Below are 25666 nucleotides of genomic sequence, written 5' to 3' on the forward strand. Positions count from 1 at the left end.
AGCTGCTAAACTGTCTTGGGGAAAAAAGATGATCCTCTCCAAACAGAAAATTATAAAAGCTTACATATCTTACTTGTTACCCTTTTGGGAACAAAAACTTCAGAGACATCTGTCTGCTGAAGAAGACATTCTTGATCAGTCACTCTCAGCAAAATGTCATCTTAGTTCTCAATATCACAGCCTTGAACCAGGCAAAGTACTTCCATATACAACTACATGAGACAGAAATCTTAAAAAAGTTAATGGATGTAGACAAACTTAAACTACATAAATGAGGCCTCTAAAGACCAGTGGTGCTTATGGAACCCATTTCTCAGCATTGACTATGCTTCAGGATCTCAACACTCAAGTTCTCTGTGCTCTGACCTTGTCTTTTCTGCTTTCTGGCTTACCGGATATATCTTTCTTCAAATTTCAGGGTTTATAATAAAATTTCTGGCTACACTTCTTACCCTTTTTACCTATATTATTTAGCCTCTAAGGCTACTCCTGAAGTTTCAGTGGGAGAAGATGAACAATTAGTTATCATAAAAGTATACTGTTATAACCAAAATTTTGCTTACCTCATTTCCATATACCATCAAATGATGAGTTGTAATGAGAGACTTAAAGACCACCACCCAACTACTATTAGTAGTTCTTTCAAATAAACTGTCTGCCAACTGTGGGATGTTCACATTCATTTCATTTGTGCACTGAATTAAATCTGCAACATAAAAATAAAATAATAATAATAAATTTACTGCTTTTAATTTCTTTTTTAATACCAGTTTCACATACTTATAGGTGAAAGCTCTAACACAGTGAAGTAACAATGGATAGTTTGGAGAAGTTGTTAAAAAATCTGAAGAGAACAATGTGACTATTATAATGTACCCAAGAAGTTTGGTACTGGTTGGGATAACATAAATGATTAATAAAACCAAAAGAAAATCAAACTCCTTCGAGGAGTAATTTTCCCTCGAGAATTTTATTTCTCCTCAAAGGAAGTGTTTTAAGGCCTTGAGGAATTTTCAGTTCTTATTACTCATAAACTTTCAGAATTAACAACAGTGGTATTATTCATTTCTATCTTTTAAAAATATGGTTTTAGACAAATGTGAGTAATCAACACCGTGGCACTGAAGAAGAGGAAAACACAGAGAGGTACATGGGAGGTACAGACAACAAAGATAAACCCTTTTGTACATATAGTACTGCATTATCAGTGATGGTGAACACTGATCTATGAGTGGATACATGAGTGGACAGGCTTAACGATTAGGTACGTCTATGCAGGGAGGAGTGTGGCCATGACTTATCTATAACGTTGGCAGACAATGTTTCTACAAGTATATTTGTATATTCTATAAGAATTCCCAGGTATATAGTAGAGCTGACAAGGGACACGGTTGTAGTCACTTCTTGGCCACATCCAGTACCCAGAGGGAGCGAACAGTTGGACCTGTGGGCTCGGGACCATAGTCACAGGGGCATCAAGCTCAATGGGCATAACATACTACACAAAAACATTCTTCCACATCCTACTTTGGCAAGTAGAGACTGGGATCTTAAAAGCTTGCAAGTGGCTATCTAGATGCAACAATGGGTCTCTCCTCATTCAGAGCAAAGAAGAATTAAGAAAAACAAAGACACATGGGAACAATCAGTCCAAGGGACTGGTACACCATGCAATCCTCAGCCTATATGACTATGAGACCAGAAAAAGTAGATGGTGCCTGGCTACCACTGTCAACAACTCAGAGGGGGATCTATGTAGGAGATCCCAGACACAGTGGGAGAACAATGTGGAACAAAACTAAAAATCATATATAAAAAAGGGGGGGAGGGGGAAACCAGGTTTGCTGGTCTGATAGAGCCTGGTGGAACCCCTGAGAGTCCCCTAGTTGTCCTTCAGGTCTGGAACTGAACTCACTCCTATGGCTTCCAGCCAAACAAGACAGGCATATGAGTTGAACATTTACATTAGGTAGATACACTCCTTGGAGAGATCTATCATGGGAGAACAGAAAGGCTGTGTACTCAAAGGGAGACAGCTCTGGGGGCAAGAACGCATGGGAGGGAAGGAGGAAGTGGGAAGAGAGCTGTTGCATTATGGGAAATTGCAGTCAATGTCATGAGACAAAATGTAGTGAGCTGCTGTATGGAAAATGAATTTGCTCTGTAAACTTTCACCCAAATCACATAAAAAATGTGTATGTGTATATATATATATATATATATATATATATATACACATATAGTTTTAAAAAGAAATCATGTGTATGGAAGCAGCAATGAGCTGAAGGTCAAACTAGCTTTATCAATATTCTCCTCAAAGTTCCGCTTTTATATTAATGCAAAGATAAAAAAGATGTGATCTGTGATTGGATAGGATCTGTTTGTTTACATAAAATATTTCTCATTCTTCTTTCCCCTTCTGTTCCACTGAGTTACCTCAGATATCAGTTGGTAACACCTAGCTAATGCAGTTACATATTATATAAATTTCCCAATCAAAATTGAAAAAGGAACTCTATATTCAACACTAACCTGAAACCAATTAAAGCAACATAACCTCCAGTTTCATAATTTCACACTGGAAAGCATCACTATGTGCAACTGTTTCAGTATCAAAACAGGAAAAAAAAAATCTTCACCTAGAACCTGCTTAGCAGGTATCATCGGCAAGTTCAATGAAGACAATTAACACAAAATGTAATACATTTTAGAGAAATAATTAAAAAGGGGGGGGACCAAAAAATGAGTTGTTTTACTTAAAAGTAAGTATAAAACATAAAGTATGTATAAATATCTCAGCTACAACTACCATAAAGGGAAAAAAGTAAAGCTATAGATGACACCATCTTGGTGGGAGTACAAATAAAAGTAACACATATTCACCAGGAAATACTAATAAGAGGATAAAAAGAAATGGTTTCTGAATTTTTGATGCAATTATCAGCATTTATTCATACAGCAAGAACTTCAAAAATATGTAAGTTGAAATCAGACTCAAAGCCAAAAAAATTTACACCACATACATCTGCCCAAATGTTTGGGAAATTCAAGTCTTCTCCTTACTTATTCCATCAGACATTTTGTGTTGGGGTCATGAAGTAAGGTCCAAACTAAGATGTAACTGATAAAAGTCAGTGTAAGTCTAAATCAGTTAGATGGCAAATAATAGTAAAATGAAAAATATGTTATATTTCTATATAATTTTCATTTGAATTAACTTAAAAATCTGCTCTTCACAGACTGACTCACACTTTTACCTTAAAAATTCATTCTACCCAATATATTAATTGGCGTTAAAGGTAAAAACTGGGGGAAGGATCTTAAAGACAGAATATGGAATACTGAGTATAAGTGACAGGGATTGGATTAATTTGAAACGAAGAGAAAAACTGTGATAAAAGTACTATGAAGGAAAGGGGCCTAATTCACAATGTAAGTGGATATCCAACAAAGAAAGAATTGTTTATTGAAAGACAATACAATCTAGTGATAAAATACGGTAAGACCAATAAATATGGGAAAAAAAAAGTTGATGGGAAAAGGTTCACAGTATTTTAAATCAAAAGCCATGGTAAAGAACAATACACAGTTAAGATTTCAATTTTAAAATTTAATATATAATTTACACATTTTCTGATATATATTTTATTTGCCCAAATACTCTGTGACTCAAACATAATAAACCATCTTTAAAGGTTATTAATCTGTAACTAAGTTATATACGAACAGGCAATAAAAATCAACTTGTAAAAAAACTATCACTGTTTCTCTATAATCGTACAAATCTCAGTAAGCACCTCTCAGGTCACATGGCACACACCAATCCTCTCTGTAATTCATGCCAGACTCTCTGGAACAGATCACCATCAATGATGGAAAGGTCAGTCATGACGTGTTCCTTTATTTGCTCAAGGAAGTGAGGGAGGTGTAATAAACACAAGAATTTTAAGGTACGACAGCTGGAAATTATTTCAGAGGTTATATATGAACCTCTTTGGTATTTCAAACACAATTCAATCTCTAACCATAGAAGATGAGCCTTAAAGAATCTCCAAATCCCACTATGGAAGTGAGACAAAGTTCCATTTACTTAAAATAGCTGCAGTTGCAGAAAAAACCTGTCAGCAAAATTAGATATGCTATTTCTGTCACATGTTCTTTGCAAAAAACAGTTGCACATAGTGATGTTTTCCCTTCTATGGACTAAAAAGTCACATACAAGGGACCAGTCCCTGGAAAGGGATATTGTGCTTGGTAAATTAAAATTAGAGGCTCAGAGAAAAAAGGGAAGACCCTCAACAAGTTGGACTGACAGAGTGGCTGCAATGATGACTTCGAACATGTCAATGACTGTGAGGATAGCACAGAACCAGGGAGTGTTCCCTTCTATCGTACACAGAATTGCTAAAAGACGCAACTCGATGGCACCTAACAACAACGAGTCATATATGTGAAAACTGAGATATATGTTATACTTGTTATATAGAACCTGATTATTGGGTAATAAGCTATTTTTCCTTTTGATTAATATTTTTATTTTCCCCCTAAAAACCTATCCATTGTCTTAAATCTATACAAAGTATCTCAATACTTAGCTCTCTATTTTAAACAAAGTTCTTTTTCAAGAAGATACATTAACCTGAAAAGATCTCCATCAATACTAGTTTCAGGTGCTTATGGAAGGCTATCTATAAAGAAATCAATTTAAAAAATTTTAGAAAAAGAGTAATTAAAAATTTAACATAGATTTAGTATTTCTGCAGATAAAACCTCACAATTACAAGTGCTGGGTATCTTCAGAACTCTTAAAAAAGCAAAATAAAAACTTACATTACTCATATATATCAGAGATACATATGAGGAATGAAAGAAACAACGGTCCTAGTATTACAGGAATGCATGATAGCCTGAGAAAAAATTTCCAATGTGAACTTAAATATGCTTCATCTGGAAAAACTTACAATGAATATCTTATATAATTCACAAAGGGCCTGGGATGACAAAAAACAAACTTACTTATCCCAGGTGCACACAAATGTAAAACGTGAGTAAAATGTTTTTGTGAGGTGTGAATGCAATAAAGTATTATTCTAAAATTAGATTTTTTTTTAATAGTTTACTATACTTCATCTACATCTCTAACATTTATATATTTAAATAGGCAAGATGAACAAATAAATCTTCAGAATTTGAGAAAATGAGTTTTTTGCTTGGGGTTACTTCAGGTAAAGACAGTGTATGGATATGCGTATGTGTATATACTCCAAAATTCTTACAGTGAATCAAAAGGTGCTGCCACACACTTGCCGAGTTCTATGTCCTTGTTGTTGTTGTTAGGTGCCACCAAGCCGGTTTTGACTCATACTGACTCTCTGTACAACAGAAAAAAACACTGCCCGGTCCTATGCCATCCTCATAATCTATGCAGGAGTCCCTTGTTGGAGCCACTGTTCAATTAATCTCATTGAGGGTCTTCCCTTTTTTCACTGACCCTCCACTTTACCAACCCTTCTCCAAGGTCTAGTCCCTCCTGATAACACAACTAAAATATGAGAGATGACATCTGGCCATTCTCACTTCTAAGGAGCACTTATCTTTATGCTATGCCTTTTGCTGGGAAAAAGCTGTATGGTACTTAAACCACCATTTGATTCACCTATTGATGTCAAATATACAAATGTGAGAAGATATATATGAACAAGCTATACAAACGTGAAAAGACATGGAGTTTCTCATCTACTAGAATGAGCTTACTAAAAAGAAGAAAGTAGCCCACAATACACTGTGGTGACTGCAACCAATATGCATGGGGCTCAGAGATAGCAGAGAGAAGGGAGTGACTATTTTGGAGGGGGAAGCAAATTTTCCCCAACTCTAACTTCTTACTCTCTCAGCTTTTTATACCACAATTATAGCAGTTATCTCATTTCATTATAATTACTGGCTTATCATTAGTCTCTACCATATGACTGAACTCACTAAGAGCAGTACCATGTCTTCCTCGTGCTTATATCCCAAGTATTTAGCACAACAGGATATAAGTACTTATTGAATTAATTTAAAAAATGGAATATAACTTAGAAGTTGTCTGCAGAAAGTAATACTATTCTACTTAGTTTAAATTGTGGTGTGGTGTAATTTGGAAGCAATGTGTTAGCAACCTACAGAGTAATATAATTGCTTTTTCATGTGTATGTTGTTGTTGTCATGTGCCTCCGAGTCAGACCCGACTCACAGCTACCCCTCCTTAGGTTTCTGAAGCAGTATCGCTACGTAAGTAGATTGCCCAACCATTCTTCCAAGGAGTGGTTGGTAGGTTTGAACTGCTAGACTTCTGGTTAGCAGTCACGTAAGCTCCTTTTCATGTGTATACCACCTTCATTCTCCTCCCCCTGCCACAATAGTGAGATAGCATGAACTGCCTGTCTTATTCTTCAAGTCTCTACTTAAAAGAAAAGAATATAAAAAAGTTTCAGAAAAACATATTCTCCTTGCAGAGAAAAGAATGACATCTTTTTCACTGGTAGCGGAGGAAGGAACAGGAACTACAGACAACTATTTGGAGAAGAAAATTTAGATGGAGATAGGAGCTCTGGTAGCATAGTGGCTAAGACACTTGCCTGCTAACCAGATGGCTGGCGGTTCAAACCCACCAGCCACTCCTCAGAAGGAAAGTTGGGCATCCTACTTCTGTAGTGATACTGCCTCGGAAACCCAAGGAGGGGTCGCTATGAGTCGGGGCCGACTCGGCGGCACATAACAACAACAGGTTAACCAAACCAACCTTAAGATATTCTGCATTAATAGCTGCTTGAAACTTGGGCTCTTAAGTCATAGCTTAACATAGCTTAGCTACAAACTGTCCATATTTTAATTTTAGAAGTGCATAATAAATGGTCTTACTTAATGGAATCATTATACAATTGCCCTAAAATTCTTATCATTATACAAAGCATCATTTAAGTTCGCCCAACTCACTAGCTCTTAAAATCACCTATCATTATCTCTGCAATTGCCACTTTCCCCACAAATCTGTTATAAATACATATAATCTTACAAAAAAGGCAGAAAAGTTTAAGACATGAAAATGCTGTGTTCAAAATATATACTCTTAGAATATTCTCAGAATTCACTGCCAATGACCTTTATTTCCAAGTGAAAGTGTCATTTTTTCCCATTATCAAAATGTTTTAGCCTAAGCTGTAAGCATTCTAAATACAAGGAATTCTGAAAAATTCTAGTTTCTCCTTGGTGTTCTGGTATATTCTGAATTCCTACCACTAGATGGCAATTAGACAGTACAGAGAAACTCCACTGCACCATGAGAACTTCGAGAAAGAACAGAGATGGGTTCAGACCAACTCTGTCTCACCTACAACAACAAGCTACTTATTCAACATTCTAGTATTCCAAAGGGGTTAATCCCAACCCTAGACTCTAGGCCCTGGGATTTGGGGATTCCAAATAAGGACCTCAGGGGTGAGGAGACCAGTGTTTTGAAAAGCATTACCTCAAAGGGTAACTATTACGTCTATGTTAATTTTTAACTTATTAGAAAACACAAGATGATATTAAAAAATTACTTAGTGGAATAACAACTCATCACTTAATATAAGAATGAAAATAAACATTTATTTAAACAGAATAGAAAAACAAAATGAAAGCATTACAATGTTCCAACATCAAAAATACATGTTCATGGTATAAGCACAAGGTATTCAACTTCCTTTCTTTGAAGATTTGAATTTTCAGAATAACAATCCTACCTATATGAAAGAAAACACATAAATCTTCAACAATTTATGAGCAAATGGTATAATTACAAATGCCTTTCTGAATGGGATCCTACAAACTTAGTAATAGTTCATCAGCCCAATTAAGGAGATATCATCAGGGTTCTGAAGAACAATCTAATACTGAATCAGAATATACAAAACTTGACTTCTTAAGAAAAATAAAAGGTTAATAACACATTATGAATACTTAGCTCCACTGAGGCGATATACCAGAACAGTCCAGAGAGAAAAAAATGGGACGAATTTTCCCTTCATTGCAACAAGACCAGTGAAAAGAAACTAAAGCTTGAGGGCCTCTGCAAATGCAGATCGGAGTATGTAAAGAAAAAATAGTATTATCTGCAGGGGTTAAAGGAAATAGCACTAAGTCTGGAGAAAAGCACATTTATAAATAGGGATGGCCAAGTACCCCAGCTAGCCTGAAAAAGTCCCGGTTTATACCTGTGTCCGATTATCTAATTTAGACAGCACCTTTTCACTCTCAAAAACCAAAACCAAACTCAATGCCGTCAAGTCAATTAGATTCAATTCCTAGTGACACCTCCTTGGGTTTCCAAGGCATTATTGCTAAGGAAGTAGACTGCCCAGTCTTCCTTCTGAGAGCTCAGGTGGCGTAGTGCCTAAGGCACTTGACTGCTAACTGGAAGGCTGGCAGTTCAAACCCACCAGCCACTTCTTGGAAGAAGGATGGGCAATCTACTTTCTTGGGCAATATACTTCTGTAGTGTTAATGCCTCAAAAACCCAAGGAGGAGTCGTTATGAGTTGGGTCCAACTTGATGGCACATAACAACAACAACCTTCTGAGGAGCAACAACCTTCTGAGGCGCGGCTGGTGGGTTTGAACCTCCAGCCTTCTGATTAGCTATCGAATGCCTTAGGCACTACACCACCAGTGATCCCCTTCACTCTCAAAGGTAATCCAATTTGGATAATAAATTTTCAGGTCATCCTAGTTGTAAGTGACCTAATAAAAATGAGTCTACATGTAGCTAAGAAATTAATACATCATCAATATATACTCCTGATGTATTTTCACTTTTCTTTCTCCAAATGCTATATTCTGGTTATTCTCTAACCTTCCTAAAACACCTAACATGTTTCCACTCTAGCCACTTTATCCTCACTCCTTATCCTTGAGCATTTCTTAATATTAATCTCTGATCTCACTTTTTTCGCAAAGAAAAACACTTAATCTCCTAACTTCAATGAAAATTTCTATGCAAATGACTTACAAACTGTTTCCCAGAAAATCAATCCAAGGTCTTCTGAGGAGCTAGAGATATCAGAAATTTCTATCTCTATGTCCAAAAATATCTCACACCTGAAAACAGGAAGCTGCTTTCAACTGTAATCTGACAGTCTTTTTTGTTTTAAGTAATTAAGACTCATTCTTTATTTTGTTAAACTCAGGAATCTTGTTTCTTCATATCATCTGCAATTGCGTAGCAATTGCCTTAAACCTGTGTTCATATAATGATATAAATATTTGTAGATTTATAGGTGAAATAAAGGCTCATTTCTCTGCTCGTGAACATGAAGGATGGGAAGGAAGGTGCTCTCTTACTTATCTAGTGCTGCTATAACAGAAATACCACAAGTAAACAGCTTTAACAAACAAAATTTATTTTCTCACAGTTTCGGAGCAAGTCCGAGTCAGGGTGCCGAGCTTTAGAAGGCTTTCTTTCTCTAAAGTTTCTGGAGGAAGGTCCTTGTCTCTTTTTAGCTTCTGCTCCTAGGTGATCTTCATGTAGCTTGTCATCTCTCATCCCCCATTCTCATTCTTGTCCTTGCTCAATCTCTTTTATACCTCAAAAGAGATTGACTTTTAAAACACCCTACACTAATTCTGTCTCATTAACATAACAAAGACAATTTATTCCCCAGTGGGATTATAACTATAGATATAGGGGTTAGGATTTACAGCACACATTTTATGAGGACAATATTCAGCCTATAACAGATGGGTAACACCACCAGGCAAAAATCATCCCTGCAGCTATGTTAACATTATTCTGTAACAGCCAAGCCTGTGCAGATAAAATAATTAAGAATCCAGAAGAATTTTCATGTCTCCCCTTAATGATTCAAATTCTGCCTAGTCAGAGAAAACGCTGGGTTGCAGTTAGTCTCTGCCAGAGCCTCCTTCACTAACAAAACACACAGTCCGTGTCTCCAACGTAATTGGAACAATAAAAATCTTTATATTCCATCTTCCCACAGCTTTGAAACATCAATAAGAACAAAAAGTAATCTCATGTATTCTACAAATATTCACTGCATACTATAATACACTAAATAGTAGCACATTATTCTTAGGAGTTAGGAATATACAATAATGGGCAAAACAAAGTTCCTGACATCATGGAGCTTATATTCTAGTGGGAGGGAGACAGTCAACAAAGAAATGAACAAATACAGCAGATCGTGGTAAGTGCTAAAGAGAAAATAAAGAAGAATAAGAGGGATGGGGGGCATGTGCTACGGGGGAGGCTGCTATATATATATATATGATGATCAAGGGAGGAGTCTTTGATAAAGAGGCTCTTGAAAATTATGGCAACAATATTAGTGTCTCATATGTGGCCTGGAAGCCTATGAAACTGACCACCATGATCAACTTGTTGTTGTTGTTATGTGCCGTCGAGTCGGCCCCGACTTATAGCGACTCCTCCTTGGGTTTCTGAGGCAGTATCACTACGGAAGTAGGATTGCCCAACCTTCCTTCTGAGGAGTGGCTGGTGGGTTTGAACCACCAGCCTTCTGGTTAGCAGTCAAGTGCTTTAGCCACTATGCTACCAGAGCTCCTACCATGATCAACTAGCACCTCAGAAGTAAGAGATGTGTGAAAGCATCCCATTCATTATACATCTTACATGTCTACTTCACCTTGCCAGACTAAAGTCATGTTGAACATGATCATCTTCTCTTGTTGATTCTACAAAGTCCCTAGTTTTAGACAGGAAGTACAGACAGTGGGAATATCATTTAATCATTCATGCACTTCACAATGAAATCAGAGTCATCTGTCTACTTCAGTGGGTCAAATTACATCAGCCATTTACTACACTTCATTGAACATCACATCTGTGAAAAGTAGGCATGGAAAGAACTCTCTAAGCCCAAGTAACAAGTGAAAGCCAGAAATGAAAAGCCTCTTTCAAACTGGTGCAAACACTAATGACAGATGTTGCCAGTAATAATACCCACTAAATAACCTATCTACATGCTTTAAATTTTGAAATAACGCTCTATAAGTGGAAATTATGAGCAATTTTAATACATTAATAAATCACCATAAAATAAAGCCAAAGTATTTTACTAGTAAGTTTTAAACTTAAGTTTCTACAAGAAGAAATGATCACCCAGAGGATTTCAACAACAAAAAAAAATAACCTCCATCCTCACATATTTCAAAACCAATAAAGTTGAATAAAAACAAGAGCAAATAAGTAAATATCCAATTGGAATCCAACTCTCTAAGCTTTGGCTATTAAAGTGTTTATTGACTTGGGGGGAAATTATTTTTTTCCTTCTGAATTACACATAGGTGTAATTCATCTGAGATGTTTTATTTAAATTCTAAAACTGAAAATAAAATGTTATTTGGGGTCATTCTAAGTTTAAAAGCCTTTAAAAGTATATGTCAGCAATAATTTAAGATAATTTAATACTTTGAAAAACCTTTTAAAAGATAACACATAGCAAATATTTTCTGAAACATTCCTTTAGCACTTTAATTTAGAGATGTTTAGCAATAAAAAAAAACTCTATCAAAAAAAAGAAAGAAAGAAAGAAAAATACCAGAGGGGCCATGCCAGGTGGTAGAGGAGGAATTAAAAGATTTGGTAAAACGGGCTTGTTGGAATAGATGTATCATGTGAGGCCAGTAGAACCACCAGAGGATTATACTCTACTCAACTCATTGCTGTCAAGTCGAATCCAACTCATAGCAACCCCTCCTTGTGTACCTGAGGCAGTATCGCTATGAAAGTAGATTGCCCAACCTTCCTTCCGAGGAATGGCAGGTTTGAACTGCCAGCCTTCTGGATAGCAGTCAAGTGCCTTAGGCACTACGCCAACCAGTGCTCTACAGGACAGTCTAAAACACAATCCACCAGGAATGTGCTAGTGAGAGTCTGGGGTAGAATCAGTGTAAGAACAGTAACATCAGTGTTGGCTCTTCTCTGCCGGCCAGGGTTGGTGTTAGGAAGAGGCAGTTACAGAACTGGGTTCATTAATAGCAGTGGGGATGATGGGCTTCTGAAGCAATTGAGACCAGTTGGTGGCACTTAACTGCCATAAACCAAAGGAAACAATTACCATAATAATGGGTATATTTGAGGGACAGAATCTGCAAAAAACTGCGGAGACGGTTAAATGAACACAGCTTCCCTGGAGGCAAAATAAAAGGGCAGCCAACTGGAACACTGCTTCATATAGTCACTGCTTCATATAGTCATAGAAAGAAAGAATGAGTGAACAGAAGGTTGAGGGCAGTTGCTTCAATAAAAAATTGTGATCCCTTACTTAACTCCTACGTGAAGTGGACCTAAGCCAATATTCAGACCCTAAAGCTACTGATAAAAGAGAGAGAGAGAGAGAGAGAAAATTATTTTTATTAAAATTTAGATATGAACGTATTTTGTACACTGCATAGACTTATTTCCCCAAAATACAGGTTTTTAAGTATTTTTCTATATAAAGTATGTTGATAAAAAGATCTCTACTGTTAAAGAAACAATTAGCATTTAATATATACCAAAGATAAGGAGTCAATTTTTGTTTAGTTCTCCTTTTTTGTACCAAGCACCGTAACTGCTGCAATACTAATAAAAGACCTTAAGAATAAAAACAGCTGATTCTTTCAAGCAACTGTTTATCTAGATCTTATCTATATCTAAATAAATAAAGATAGATAACATATGTTTTCAAAAACCATATTCTATCCGTAAATAAATGTATGAAGAGTCCCTTACATTTCTGAGAGGAGGTATCTTTCTCTCCATGTGTAATAAGACAGGAATACAAATTCTAAATGGTCTAACTAAGAAGTAAGGAAAATTTAACCATCTCTCTTCTTTCATTCTACAGTACAAGTCTTTCACCAATTTTCCTTTTGCTAGTTTGACAAAAACTCTCCCATTGCCATCAAAGCTATTCTGACTCATAGCTACCATTTAGGACAGAGCAGAACTGTCCCACAGGATTTCTAACGCTATAGTTATGGAAGTAGACTGCCTCCATCTTTCACCCACACAAAGGCTAGGATGTTCAAACTGTCAACCTTTTGGTTAGCAGCCAAATGCCTTAACAACTGCACCACCAGATCTCCTTACTGTGAGACAAATGATCCCCCAAAATGAAGTTTGCTATCCAAATGATAAATGAAGTTTGCTATCCAAAACACAAATGCTTTGAATACTACTACTTTTTTTAAGTGGGAGTTCTGGTAGCATAGTGCTTAAGACACTTGACTGCTAACCAGAAGGCTGGGGGTTCAAACCCACCAGCCACTCCTTAGAAAGAAGATGGGGCAATCTACTTCCATAGTGATATTGCCTGGGAAACCCAAGAAGGGGTCACTATGAGTCGGGTCCAACTTGACGGCACACAACAACAACAACTACACTGGATACCTTAAGAATGACTGGAATTAGCAAACAGGGAGAAGGGGAGCCCGTTTTTAACTACTTCTATTAAGATATTCCTTTAACGTCCATTTCTCCCTATCAGAGCTCTTCTCTGACTCACACTTATTTGACAGCTTTAAATGCTATTCATTTCCAGTCTCTGCTTCAACTAATAAGGATACTAATTGCACCACCACTAACGTTCTGCTCTAAGCTCTCCTTCCACTTCCAAGCAAGGCCCTGTCCATTCCCAGACACTAGGACTGTGTACTTGGGAGCTCTGGTGGCCGAGTGCCTAAGGTATCTGACTGCTAACCAGAAGGCTGGTGGTTCAAACCCATCAGCCATTCACTCCTCGGAAGCAAGGTTGGGCAATCTACTTCCGTAGTGATACTGCCTCGAAAACCCAAGGAGGGGTCACTATGAGTTGGCTCTGACTCGACAGCACATAACAACAACAACAAGGACTGTGTACTATAACCAGAACTATGTGATATATCCAAATGAGCAAAAGATCTAGAATCAAATTCCAGGTTCACTATTCATCAATATGACTTGAGGCTGATTAATCAGCCACTCAGTATCAATTTCTACATTTTGAAAATAGCAACATTAATATTTAATTTTCCAAACATCGTTTTAATAAGACAATGTATTTAGGGTACTTGCTTTAAAACACCAATACAAATATAAGTTATTTTTACTTAGCACCATATTTTATTGATGAGTTTTTCCCCATGTAGACTATTCTTCTATAACCTTTCCAATACATTATTATGAAACAATCTCAAACTTACCAACTTATCCAAAACCTTTTCTAAGCTTAATTTTTTCATCAGCTGAGAAGTATTATCATAATTATCTGCACTCAATCTTTAAAGTGGCAAAATCTTTATACATGCAGATTTCTTTATGCTTTACAAAATTATTTTATATCCTTAGTTTTCTGATTATTATAACATTCTTGTTACAGGCAAGCAATGCTTTTATCTCCATTGTACAGATTTAAATGCATGCCTAATTACACAAACTACTGTCTGTGCTAGAACTAGATTCTTAACACAGGAATCTCTCCAACAGGGGAGGGAGATGGATGGATTGATGGATGGATGGAAGGGTAGACAGATGGATCAACTGATCAATAGAAAGTCTCTCCATACCAAAACTCCAACCCAAACTCACTGCCACTGAGTCAATTCCAAGTCACAGTGACCCCCACTGCGTTTCCGAGGCAGTAAATTTTTAAGGGAGTAGATTGCTCAGTCTTCCTTCCGCAAAGTGGCCGGTAGGTTTGAACTGCCAACCTTCTGGTTATCAGTCAAATGCCTTAGGCACTATGCCACCAGAGTTCCTTTCCTCCATACCAAGTGGCCTATAATTATTCTAAAAACTACACATTCTCCCCTCTTAGTCCTCACAAATGTAATTTCTAGTATATACAGTAACCACCTCTTGGCTGATATCGCTTATCCTGCTCACTGGTATCATCATCTTCATTCTAGTGACCATGAACTGAAGATGACAGGATATAAGGAAAACACCACACTATTTAATTGCATTGTAGTAAATTACTTAGTGTGGCTTTTCTACCATAAGTCATTGTAAACTCAGTGGTGGAATGAGCAACTGAGGAGCTCCTGATTGTAAATGTTATCCACCTGGGTTATTTCTATTGGGCGTGGCACAACACAATGTTATGGGAGGCTCACTCTCAGGTGCTTAGAATTCTGTTGTTATGATTGGTTGGTTTTGACCACTCTGCCAGGCTCAAAAGGAGGCCTCCTAGAGGCAGAACTCTCTCTGACTGCTGGTTGAGGAAGTTGTTGTTGTTGTTGTTATGTGCCGTTGAGTCGGCCCCGACTCATAGTGACCCCTCCTTGGGTTTCCGAGGCAGTATCACTACGGAAGTAGGATTGCCCAACCTTTCCTCCGAGGAGTGGCCAGTGGGTTTGAACCACCAGCCTTCTGGTTAGCAGTCAAGTGCTTTAGCCACTATGCTACCAGAGCTCCCGACTTGCTGCCAAAAGAGACATGCACTCCTGAAAGAGACACGCGTTGCTGGGAAAGAGACGCAAAGGACACGCATTGCTGAGTGAGACACTGAGGGACCAGCACTGCTGGGAAAGAGACAGAGAGAGACTGTTGGCTGAGGGACAGTGGGCTGGGAGAGAGACTGAGCATTTTTTCCTGAACTTGAATTGTAGCCTGTGGTGCTTCCCTAATAAACCCCATAATCTGTGAGCTCTGTGTGGCCACTGCAGTGAATTATCGAACCCAGGAGAGAGGTGGTGGGTAGTTTGGGAGGAACAGTTGGAGAAAGGGCTGGAAGGAGGCAGCATGTCTGGCCTGGCAGGAATGGGCCTTCGACTATTGATGGTGATTCTGTCTTCATTGTGGGATTAGAGGAGGTCAGAACATGTGGCCTCCCTGCCCTTTTTGCATTAATCCGAGTTAACAAGAAACAAGCTTCAAGAGTTTTGGGCATTCCTGTCTCCAAGTGTTTGAGAAACTACTGTCACAAGACTTAATTTAGATACAAACTTAAAGCACCCAATAATATCACAGAAAAAAACTAAGTCAACTCACCGGATTTCCAGTGAATAGACTTTACGTGATTTTAGTAAGAACTCACAGAGCAGTTTTCTAGTCATCTTTTGCCCTAGGGTATAACCATTCTCAAATTATTACAGCATAAGAGGTCAACTATGTAGTGCTCAAAAACTACAAAAGACATTCTTGGCTGGGTACTGGCTGAGTCAGGAAAACAACTCTGATGATGAAAATAAAAGAAAAAGCAATTCTAGGTTAAACCTACAAGCCCAAGAATAGGAACCAGCCCACACTCCTCTCTTAAAAGATTACCATCATCCATGCCTAAGGCATCTGACTGTTAACCAGAAGCCTGTAAGTTCAAACTCACCAGCCACTCCTTGGAAGGAAGACTGGGCAATCTGTTTCCATAGTGATACCACCTCAGAAGCCCAATGAGGGGTTGCTATGAGTCGGATCCGACTTGACGGCAATGAGCTTAGCTTGGAGTAAAAGAAAAATTGGTTCTCTCTGTGCACAACACCTTCCCACAGTCTGTCAAGAAATACCTCAGCCTCCTGAACTGCTCTATATATAGCCTCCTAATTCAGCCACCAATGGCAACCAAATAACTAATTTTTAGGTCAGTTCCTATTTGTTCTTTATTGTCACTCTACTGTGTGTCACTTTATTAATGCTAGAGTTACAAGTTCTAGCATTAATAAAAGGAGCCCTGATGGTACAGTGGTTAAGCACTAGGCTGCCAACTGTTAACAGGCTGGCAATTCAAACCCACCTGCCACTCAGTGGGAGTAAGATGTGGCAGTCAGCTTCCCTAAAGACTGCAGCCTTGGAAAGCCTATGGGGCAGTTACACTCTGTCCCATTTGGGTCACTAAGTGTCAGAATTGACTTGACCCCAGTGGGCAGCATTAATAATGTGCCACTTCATTGCTACTTAGCTGTGTGCCACTATGCAGTGTTTCTGTGACAGGTGACAGACACCACTTGAAGGTAATCCCTTTGGTTCACTCCAAGTCATCAAGTCAAAACTCAATTTTCAATATGAAGAACAAAACTAAATGAGAGTTTATACTCTACAAAGTCTAAAACCCTATTCTTAATTAATAACATGAATTTTGAACCGTACAATTAATAAACAATTACATAATAGTGTGAAAAGTTTAAAAAGCTGATACTGAGAAAAGAAAAATAGATGAGTAAATACTGCCTGCTAAATCTTAACTTCTCATTCATCTAACAATTGGGTTCACTTCTGAAAGGAAATGTACAAAGGGGAGTTCAAATGGTCTGTCTTGCAATTCTAAAAACAGAAGACAAAGTGGTCATGTAAAGAACAACCAGATCTTACCTTCAGTCCCATACCAAAAGATGAAATGCAGCTATCCTTTACCTTACTTCCTCTTGGATCTGCAGTTTTTAAATACCAATTCATTATAGATCAACCCCCTCCCTTTTAAATTTACAAACTAATCTTCACATTGGTCTTATAAATGAAAACCAGACCAATTCTCTAGCAACAGCTCACCTGAAATAAAGCTAACAACTACAATTAGTGAAATCAGCTTTCTCCTCTACACTAAATGCTTTTCAAAGATTCTATCTGAAGATATATAAACTCTGCAGCTAAACACAGGTACCAACAACTATTAATTTTCCTAGGTATAAACTCATATTGAATAAAACTAAACAACACCCTAAACTAGATAACTAAGTTTCTTCATTTTGAGCCACAAAAGGTTAAAAGGAGGGGGGAGGGGCAGCAGAAAAAGATAATTTGCACTGTATTTGACAAGTCAATTTAAACCTATTTGAAAAATACATGTACTGGAAATAAAAGCAAACTTTTTTGCTCTTCTCCTAATCAATGTCATAGGTACACAAAAGGTTGTAAGCCAAAAATGGGCAAGCAGCTATTGACAGATAAATCGATGCTGCCTTGGCCAATTACTGAGTTCTAGCATTAATAAATAGATATATGCAGTTCTGCTCAACTGCTAACTGAAAGGCTGCAGTTTAAAACCACCAGAGGATCTACAGAAGAAAAGACCTGTTGATTTACTCATAAAGATTACAACCTAGGAAACCCTATGGGGTATCTCTACTCTGTCCTACAGGGTCGCTGTGATTTGGAATTGACTAGTTGGCACTTAACGTATAAAATCCTCACTCTCTCACTCACACTCTCACTCTCTCACTCACACTCTCACTCTCTCTCTCTCTCTATATATATACTCTCTCTCTCCACCCCCCCCCCACACACACACACGCCAAAGAGAGAAGGAGGCCGCACCTTTTGACCTCCTCTAACTCTACAAGCTCTGGTAGCATAGTGCCTAAGGCACTTGACTGCTCACCAGAAACCCACCAGCCACTCCTCGGAAGGAAGGTTGGGCAATCCTACTTCCGTAGTGATACTGCCTCCGAAACCCAAGGAGGGGTCGCTATGAGTCGGGGCTGACTCAACAGCAAACAACAACAACAACAACAACTCCACAAGAGGACAGAATCACTATCAGCAGTCCAAGACCTACTCCTGTGAGGCCAGACATGCTGCCTCCCTCCAGCCCTTTCACCAACCCTGATACCCACCATCCCTTCCACAGCACTCACCACACCTCTCTGCTGGGCTTGATAACTCACTGCAGTGGCCACAAAGAACTTACAGATTATGGGGTTTATTTGGGAAGCAACAGGCTACAATTCAAATTTAAGAACATGCTCAGTCTCTCTCAGCTGGCTGTCCCTCAGCCAGCTGTCTCTTAAGCTGTCTCTCAGCTGACAGTCTCTCTCAACAGTGTGTGTCTCTCAGCAGCATGTCCTTCTCAGATGGCAGTCAGACACTCTCCTTCTGCCTCTAGGAGGGCTCCTTTTTGAGCCTGGCAGAATGGCCAAAACCAACCAATCCCAACATTAGAATTCTATACACCTGAGAGACAACTAACTTCCCATAAGATTGCTGCCTGCTGAACCACAGAAATACACCAGGTGGGTAACTTTAACAATAAGCTACTTACGGCAAAGGGAGAGTTACAAAGACTATGGCTAGAAAAGCCATACTCTGTGTGTGTGTGTGTGTACACATACACAAAGAGAGACGAGAGTACACATATACTTTTGGGTACATAGTCCTTCCAACAAGCAAACTAAATTAAAGATTGCTAAAGCAACAGTAATGCTTACAGTTCCCTGGTTCTATGAAATTAAAATAAGAGATAAAATCTAGGTTTGACGCAATCATCTACAAATCCATCACTTAACCAAATAATTTTAAAATGATTATGTTCTTGTGGTGGTGCATATGCTGATGGATCAGTGATACTTTATTATACACCCTCAACTGATCCCCATTCTGACCAACAGTCAACAAATACATGTCAATTAGCTATGGTAAATTATTCAGTCTGTGGTCATAGTTAAGTACCAAACTCATAATGCTGGCATGAACAGAATGAACGGATGAAGTAAACCAACTAGATGAAGATCAAAATCATATTTGATTATTTTCATGTAAAGATTAGCTCACATTTAGAAAAAAAACAAAAATTACTCGCCAGACTAGCATATGAAATTCATTCTCTTTCTCAAAAATTTATTAAGTATTTACTAAGATATTCTTATGTACCAAGCATTATACTCTGGGTACTAGGGATTCTAAGATGAATAAAATAAAGTCCTGGTTTTTGAGAGAGAAATATGGATATGATGCCATGAAAGTGAAAAAAGAAAACATCTCTGGAGATGCATAGGTTAGCAATCTGATTACAAAGGTCACTCATGGCTTGTGAGGTATGGCTCAGTTGGCCAATTAGTAGTAGAGGAAGAGAGGTCTCATCTCCCTTACCAAACAAGAGCATCCAGTCTAAGCCTATATGCCCAAAAAGGGCAAATCAAAAATTAAGATAAACATTCTTTAGTCAAGGGTGGAGGACAAGCTTTATTCCCCAGCTTAAACCTACAGATGCCTCATGTTAAGGAATTCTCCAAGAGACAGTTCTGAAAGAAAAAAGCAAGTAGGAGTTAGGAGCAAGAAGAAATTGGTACTCCATTTTCATCTCCACAGACACTATCATTTCTGACCACTACAAAAGCCCCTTAAGGTAAACTCCCAACATCCATCATTGCCCCTGCCAATTACTCCCTATTCTACAGAGCAATTTTTCTGAAATACAATTCCTTGCTTTCTCTATTTTCTCTTACTAAGAGTATCTGAGTTTATGTATCTTCACAATAGTGCTGTAAGACTACCTAAGATTAAATGTGCAAATACATGTCTACTATTTAAAACACAGAAAGCACTCCAAAATATTAGCTATTATCCTCATTATATATATTATGTCCTGATATAACTAATCTGTATCAGATTTTGTAAACATTGAAGACTGACATTTCCTTAAGCTTTCATAAAACTTCTACCTTCAGATGAAAGTTAGGCATCTATTATTTATGTTTAGAAAAAACATTTATGTTTTGAAAGTCCTCCAAACATCAGTTATTGTCACTATTCATGGAATCTACACTCATCAAGTTAACATAAAAAATACAAAGCAGCAAAATCTCATTCTCAGTTTCAAGATCAGCAAAACTCCCTGCCTTCCTTATTTTACCACTGGCAACAGAAAATAAAGTACAATTTTTTAAAAAATTAGCTTAAATTTTCCAACTTTACCAACAACAGCCAAAAGGTAACTGGCAATAAGCTGTATCTAAAGGTAGCATAGTGCCTAAGGCACTTGACTGCTAACCAGAAAGCTGGTGGTTCAAACCCACCAGGCACTCCTCGGAAGGAAGGTTGGGCAATCTACTTTTGTAGTGATACTGCCTCGGAAACCCAAGGAGGGGTCGCTATGAGTTGGATCCAACTTGATGGCAGTGAGTTTTTTTTTTTTTTGGGGGGGGGGTTGGAAAAGTCTTATGATTGATTAAAACTCAAACTCCTCAACAACCTAGCCTCCGAAGATTGCTCTAACCATATTTCTCCTTATTACCCAACCTGTCCACCCAGTCCAAAAAACTCCATTTACCCTCTTCTTGTTCCCCAAACACAATTCCAGCCTTCCTGCCTACACATATCCGCTCAAGCTCTTTCTCCTACCTGAAATGCCTATCCCTCCTCACTGTTGTTGTTGTTAAGTGCCGTCAAGTCGTTTCCGACTCATAGTGACCCCATGCACAGCAGAATGAAACACTGCCCGATCCCGCACCAGCCCCATAATCCCTGCTATACTTGAGCCTATCACTGCAGCCACCGTGTCAATCCATCTCATTGAAGGCCTCCCCCTCTTTCGTTGACCCTCCACCATACCAAGCATGACATCCTTCTCCAGGGAATGGTCCCTTCTGACAACATGACCAAAATAGGTGAGACGAAGTCTGGCCATTCTTGCTTCCAAGGAGCATTCTGGCTGCACTTCCTCCAGGACACATCTGTTAGTTCTTTTAGCAGTCCATGGTACTTTCAGCATTCTTCGCCAGAACCACAACTCAAAAGCATCAACTCTTCTTCGGTCTTCCTTATTCATTGTTATGCAGCTCTCACATGCATACGAGGCGACTGGAAATATCATGGCTTGCGTCAGGCACACCTTAGTCCTCAAGGATATCCTTGCTCCTCAGCACATGATACAGTTCCTTCGCAGTTGATTTTCCCAATGCTACATGTTGTCTAATGTCCTGACTGCTGCTTCCGTTGGCATCGACTGTAGAACCAAGCAACGTGAATTCTTTGACAACCTCAATCTTCTCTCCATTTATTGTGATGCTGCTCATTGGTCCAGTTGTGAGGATTTTTGTTTTCCTTATATTGAGACGTAATCCATACTGCACACTGTATTCTTCAACCTTCATCAGTAGGTGCCTTAAGTCATCCTCACTTTCAGCAAGCAAAGTTGTAACGTCTGCATATCTCAGGTTGTTAATGATTCTTCCTCCAATCCTGATACCACGTTTTTCTTCATATAGTCCAGCTTCTCGGATTATTTGCTCAGCATATAGAATGAATAAGTGCGGAGAAAGGATACAACCCTGACGCACTCCCTTCTTGATTTTAAACCATGTAGTGTCCCCTTGTTCTGTTCGAACGACAGCCTCCTGGTCAAGGTACAGATTCCTCATGAGTACAATCAAGTGCTCGGGAATTTCCATTCTTCTCAATGTTATCCATAATTTGTCATGATCCACACAATCAAATGCCTTTGCATAGTCAATAAAACACAAGTAAACATCTTTCTGGTATTCTTTGCCTTGAGCCGAGATCCATCTGACAACAGCTATGATATACCTTGTTCCACGTCCTCTTCTGAATCCGGCTTGAACCTCTGGAAGTTCTCTGTCAATATACATCCCTCCTCACTACTGGTTGCAAAATGATTAAGTGCTTGGCTGCTAATCAAAAGGTCTGCAGTTCAAACCTGCCAGCAGCTCTGCAGAAGAAAGAACCTAGCAATCTGCTTCAGTAAGGATTACAGACTAGAAAACCCCATGGGGCAGGTCTACTCTGCCATATAGCATTGTTGACGTTGTTGTTATGTGCCGTCGAGTCAAACCCGACTCACAGTGTCCCCTCCTTGGGTTTCCGAGGCAGTATCACTACAGAAGTAGATTGCCCCATCTTCCTTCTGAGGAGTGGCTGGTGGGTTTGAACCACCAGCCTTCTGGTTAGCAGTCAAGTGCCTTAGGCACTATGCTACCAGAGCTCCCAACCATATATTGTTACTAGGAGTCAAAACTGACTCAATGGTACACAACAACCTAACATTTAAGACCCAATTCTTCCCCTAGTCAAAAGCAGTACCTCTCTCTGTATTTCAATGGCATATGTTCTATACTTATCTCAAACTGCCTGGTAATACTGTTATCTGTGTGTCTCATAAGCTTCCCTACCAGACTGAGGACGTGATCAACAATTTCACTTTTAGGTTTCTCAGTATCTCTATACAGTAACTTGGGTACATAGTACACATTCAATATGTTAACTGCTCAATATGTTAATTTCCACAAGATTAAGAAAGTCTTAGTTGGTAGAGGTTTCCAGAGGCCCAGGTTTAAAACCAGGTAAGAATGAATGACTGATAATTAATGTGATTTGCAGTAAACAGATGTAAATAGTTAAATCACGTAAGTGGCATATGCCCCCAAACAATCTCATTGATCTTAACTGGTTTATCAAAACTTTTTTTATTCATACTGACCATCACCAAATGATAAGACATTTTGTGCTGAAGTTCATCCATAAATTTGGAACTAAAAAAAAAATAAAAATCTCGATTTCCAAACAAGCCCACCAAAGCCATGACATCACAATGTACTTGATTTTACTAGGCCCCAACCACTCTGAATATTGAACTACAATATTCAGAGTTCCAATGACAGGTGCCAAAGAACATCTAGGCCTCTGTACACCTGCCAACAGAACAGTATGCTCTTTCCTTCCTCTCTCTCTCTCAATAATTCTACCACAAATCACCTGCAAAAGGAAAAAGTACTTCACCAGTTCCATGGCACCATTATCTAAACCTAGGAAAACAGCTAATCAGAGAGAGAAAAAGGAGATCTAAAATAAGGATTTGTGGAGGGAGGTATTCCAAATTATTAAGCAAGAGAATCAGAAAAGACTAGAAACTGTCAAGATACCTCCTGCCCCTACAAGATACTTAAGGACTCCTCCAGCCTCATTTCCGCTTACTCCCATTAATACTGTGCATTCCACCATACACAACTACTTACAGTTTTCCCCAAACATCATAATTCTTTGTCTCCACACCACTCTATGTGCTAATCTATTTAGAGGAAAACTCTCTCCATCTGGCAAATCACTGTTATTAGGTGCTGTCAAGTCACCTCTTGATATGGCAGCCTTATGTACAACAGAACAAAATGTTGCCCAGCCCTGTGCCATCTCAGGATATTTGAGGCTGCTATGTCAGTCCTTCTCACTAAGGGTTTACCTCATGATCGCTGGCCCTCCACTTTCCCAAATACAACGTCTTTTTCTAGTGATTGGTCTTTACTGATGATACACCCAAAGTAAGCCAAAAGAAATGTCATCCTTGCTTCTAAGGAATGTTCTGGTTGCATTTCTTCCAAGAATGATTTGTTTGTTTTTTCCTGGCAGTCTATAGTATATTCAATAGTCTTCACAAACACAATTCAAATGCAATAATTCTTCTTTTTTCATTATCTAGCTTTCACATGCATATGAGGTAACCGAAAAGACTATGGTTTGCATCAGGTGTACCTTAGTTACCAAAGAGACATACTTCCTGTTTAGCACTTTAAAGAGGTCTTTTGCAGATTTGCTGGTAATAAGTCATTTGATATCGTCACTGCTGTTTCCATGAGTATTGACTATTGATCCAAGCAGAATGAAATACTTAACAACTTCAATTTTTTCTTTTTCCATGATGTTGAAAATCACTATTGTCGTTGTTAGGTGCCATCGAGTTGTCTCTGACTCACACTAACCCTATGCACAGCAGAACGAAACACTGCCTGGTCCTGCGCCAGCTACACAATCCTTGCTATACTTGAGCCCATCACCACAGCCACTGTGTCAATCCATCTTGTTGAGGGCTTTCCCCTCCTTTGTCCACCCTCCACCTTACCAAGCATGACATCCTTCTTCAGGGAATGGTCCCTTCTGACAACATGACCAAAGTAGGTGAGACAAAGTCTGGCCATTCTCACTTACAAGGAGTGCACTTCTTCCAGGACAGATCTGTAAGTTCTTTAAGCAGTCCATGGTACTTTCAGCATTCTTCGCCAGCACCACAAGTCAAAAACATCAACTTTTATTCGGTCTTCCTTATTCATTGTCCAGCTCTAACATGCATATGAGGTGACTGAAAATACCATAGCTTGTGTCAGGTGCACCTTAGTCCTCAAATCACTATTCATCTTTAAATCCCCAAATCTTTCACTCACTTTCCCCAAAGTTATTTACTCCTTCTGTTGTTCTGATACTTCATGTGCAAAGTACCATGCATTTATCTCAAAGTATTATCTGTTCATACATTTTCACATTATTAGACCTCATGTTCCTTTTAAAGATTATGTGTCACTCACCTTTTTATTTTCTGGTCCTTGATCACTTTCTCTTACCACACTTACTGTTTCTAATGAGGATTTCCATCACTCCTGCTCAACCTTAAATAAAATTTAATCTCAGAGCTTTTGCCCTACATCTTTACGTGGGCAGCAAGCACAAGATTTTGAATAGACACATTTCCAGGGAATTTTACTAATAATAACACCATGGAGTAAAGACTTGCTCCTATATCTCCCCTTTTTCCACTCACACATTCTCCAAGAAAAATAAAGTCACAAAAATTATAAACTCGTGGGCCTTTAGGTACGAAATGACAAGATTTATCCACATATGATTTGCAAAGAAAACTAATTTGGATTATCACGGGCAACTAATCACAGGGTTATAGATTGCAATGAAAACTTCATAAAAACAGCATGGAAAATGAAGGAGAATACAGAACTGAAGTAGGTAGAAAGCAATCAAAGCCAATGCCAATGCCTTACTCATCCAATAAAACCTACTAAAAGTATATACTTCAAGAATTGTGACATAGACGCAGGGGATATCAAGCTCAATTGGCATAACATACTATACAAAACACTGTTCCACCTCCTACTTTGGCGAGTAGCGACTGGGATCTTAAAAGCTGGCAAGCTGCCAT

General features: G+C 38.6%; 1 protein-coding gene across 1 annotated transcript in view; it reads right to left on the reverse strand.

The window, feature by feature from the left end:
• PICALM (phosphatidylinositol binding clathrin assembly protein) overlaps positions 1 to 25666 on the reverse strand; it is a 123952-nt gene that overhangs the window by 79724 nt on the left and 18562 nt on the right. The window contains exon 2 of the mRNA XM_042781708.1: positions 564 to 706. Coding sequence (XP_042637642.1) covers positions 564 to 706 — 143 coding nt within the window. The remainder of the gene's footprint in view (positions 1 to 563; positions 707 to 25666) is intronic.

The sequence above is a fragment of the Orycteropus afer genome, unplaced genomic scaffold (assembly GCF_000298275.1).
Source record: "Orycteropus afer afer isolate SDZICR_OR568_19922 unplaced genomic scaffold, OryAfe1.0 scaffold00154, whole genome shotgun sequence".
In the NCBI taxonomy this organism is placed as follows: domain Eukaryota; kingdom Metazoa; phylum Chordata; class Mammalia; order Tubulidentata; family Orycteropodidae; genus Orycteropus; species Orycteropus afer.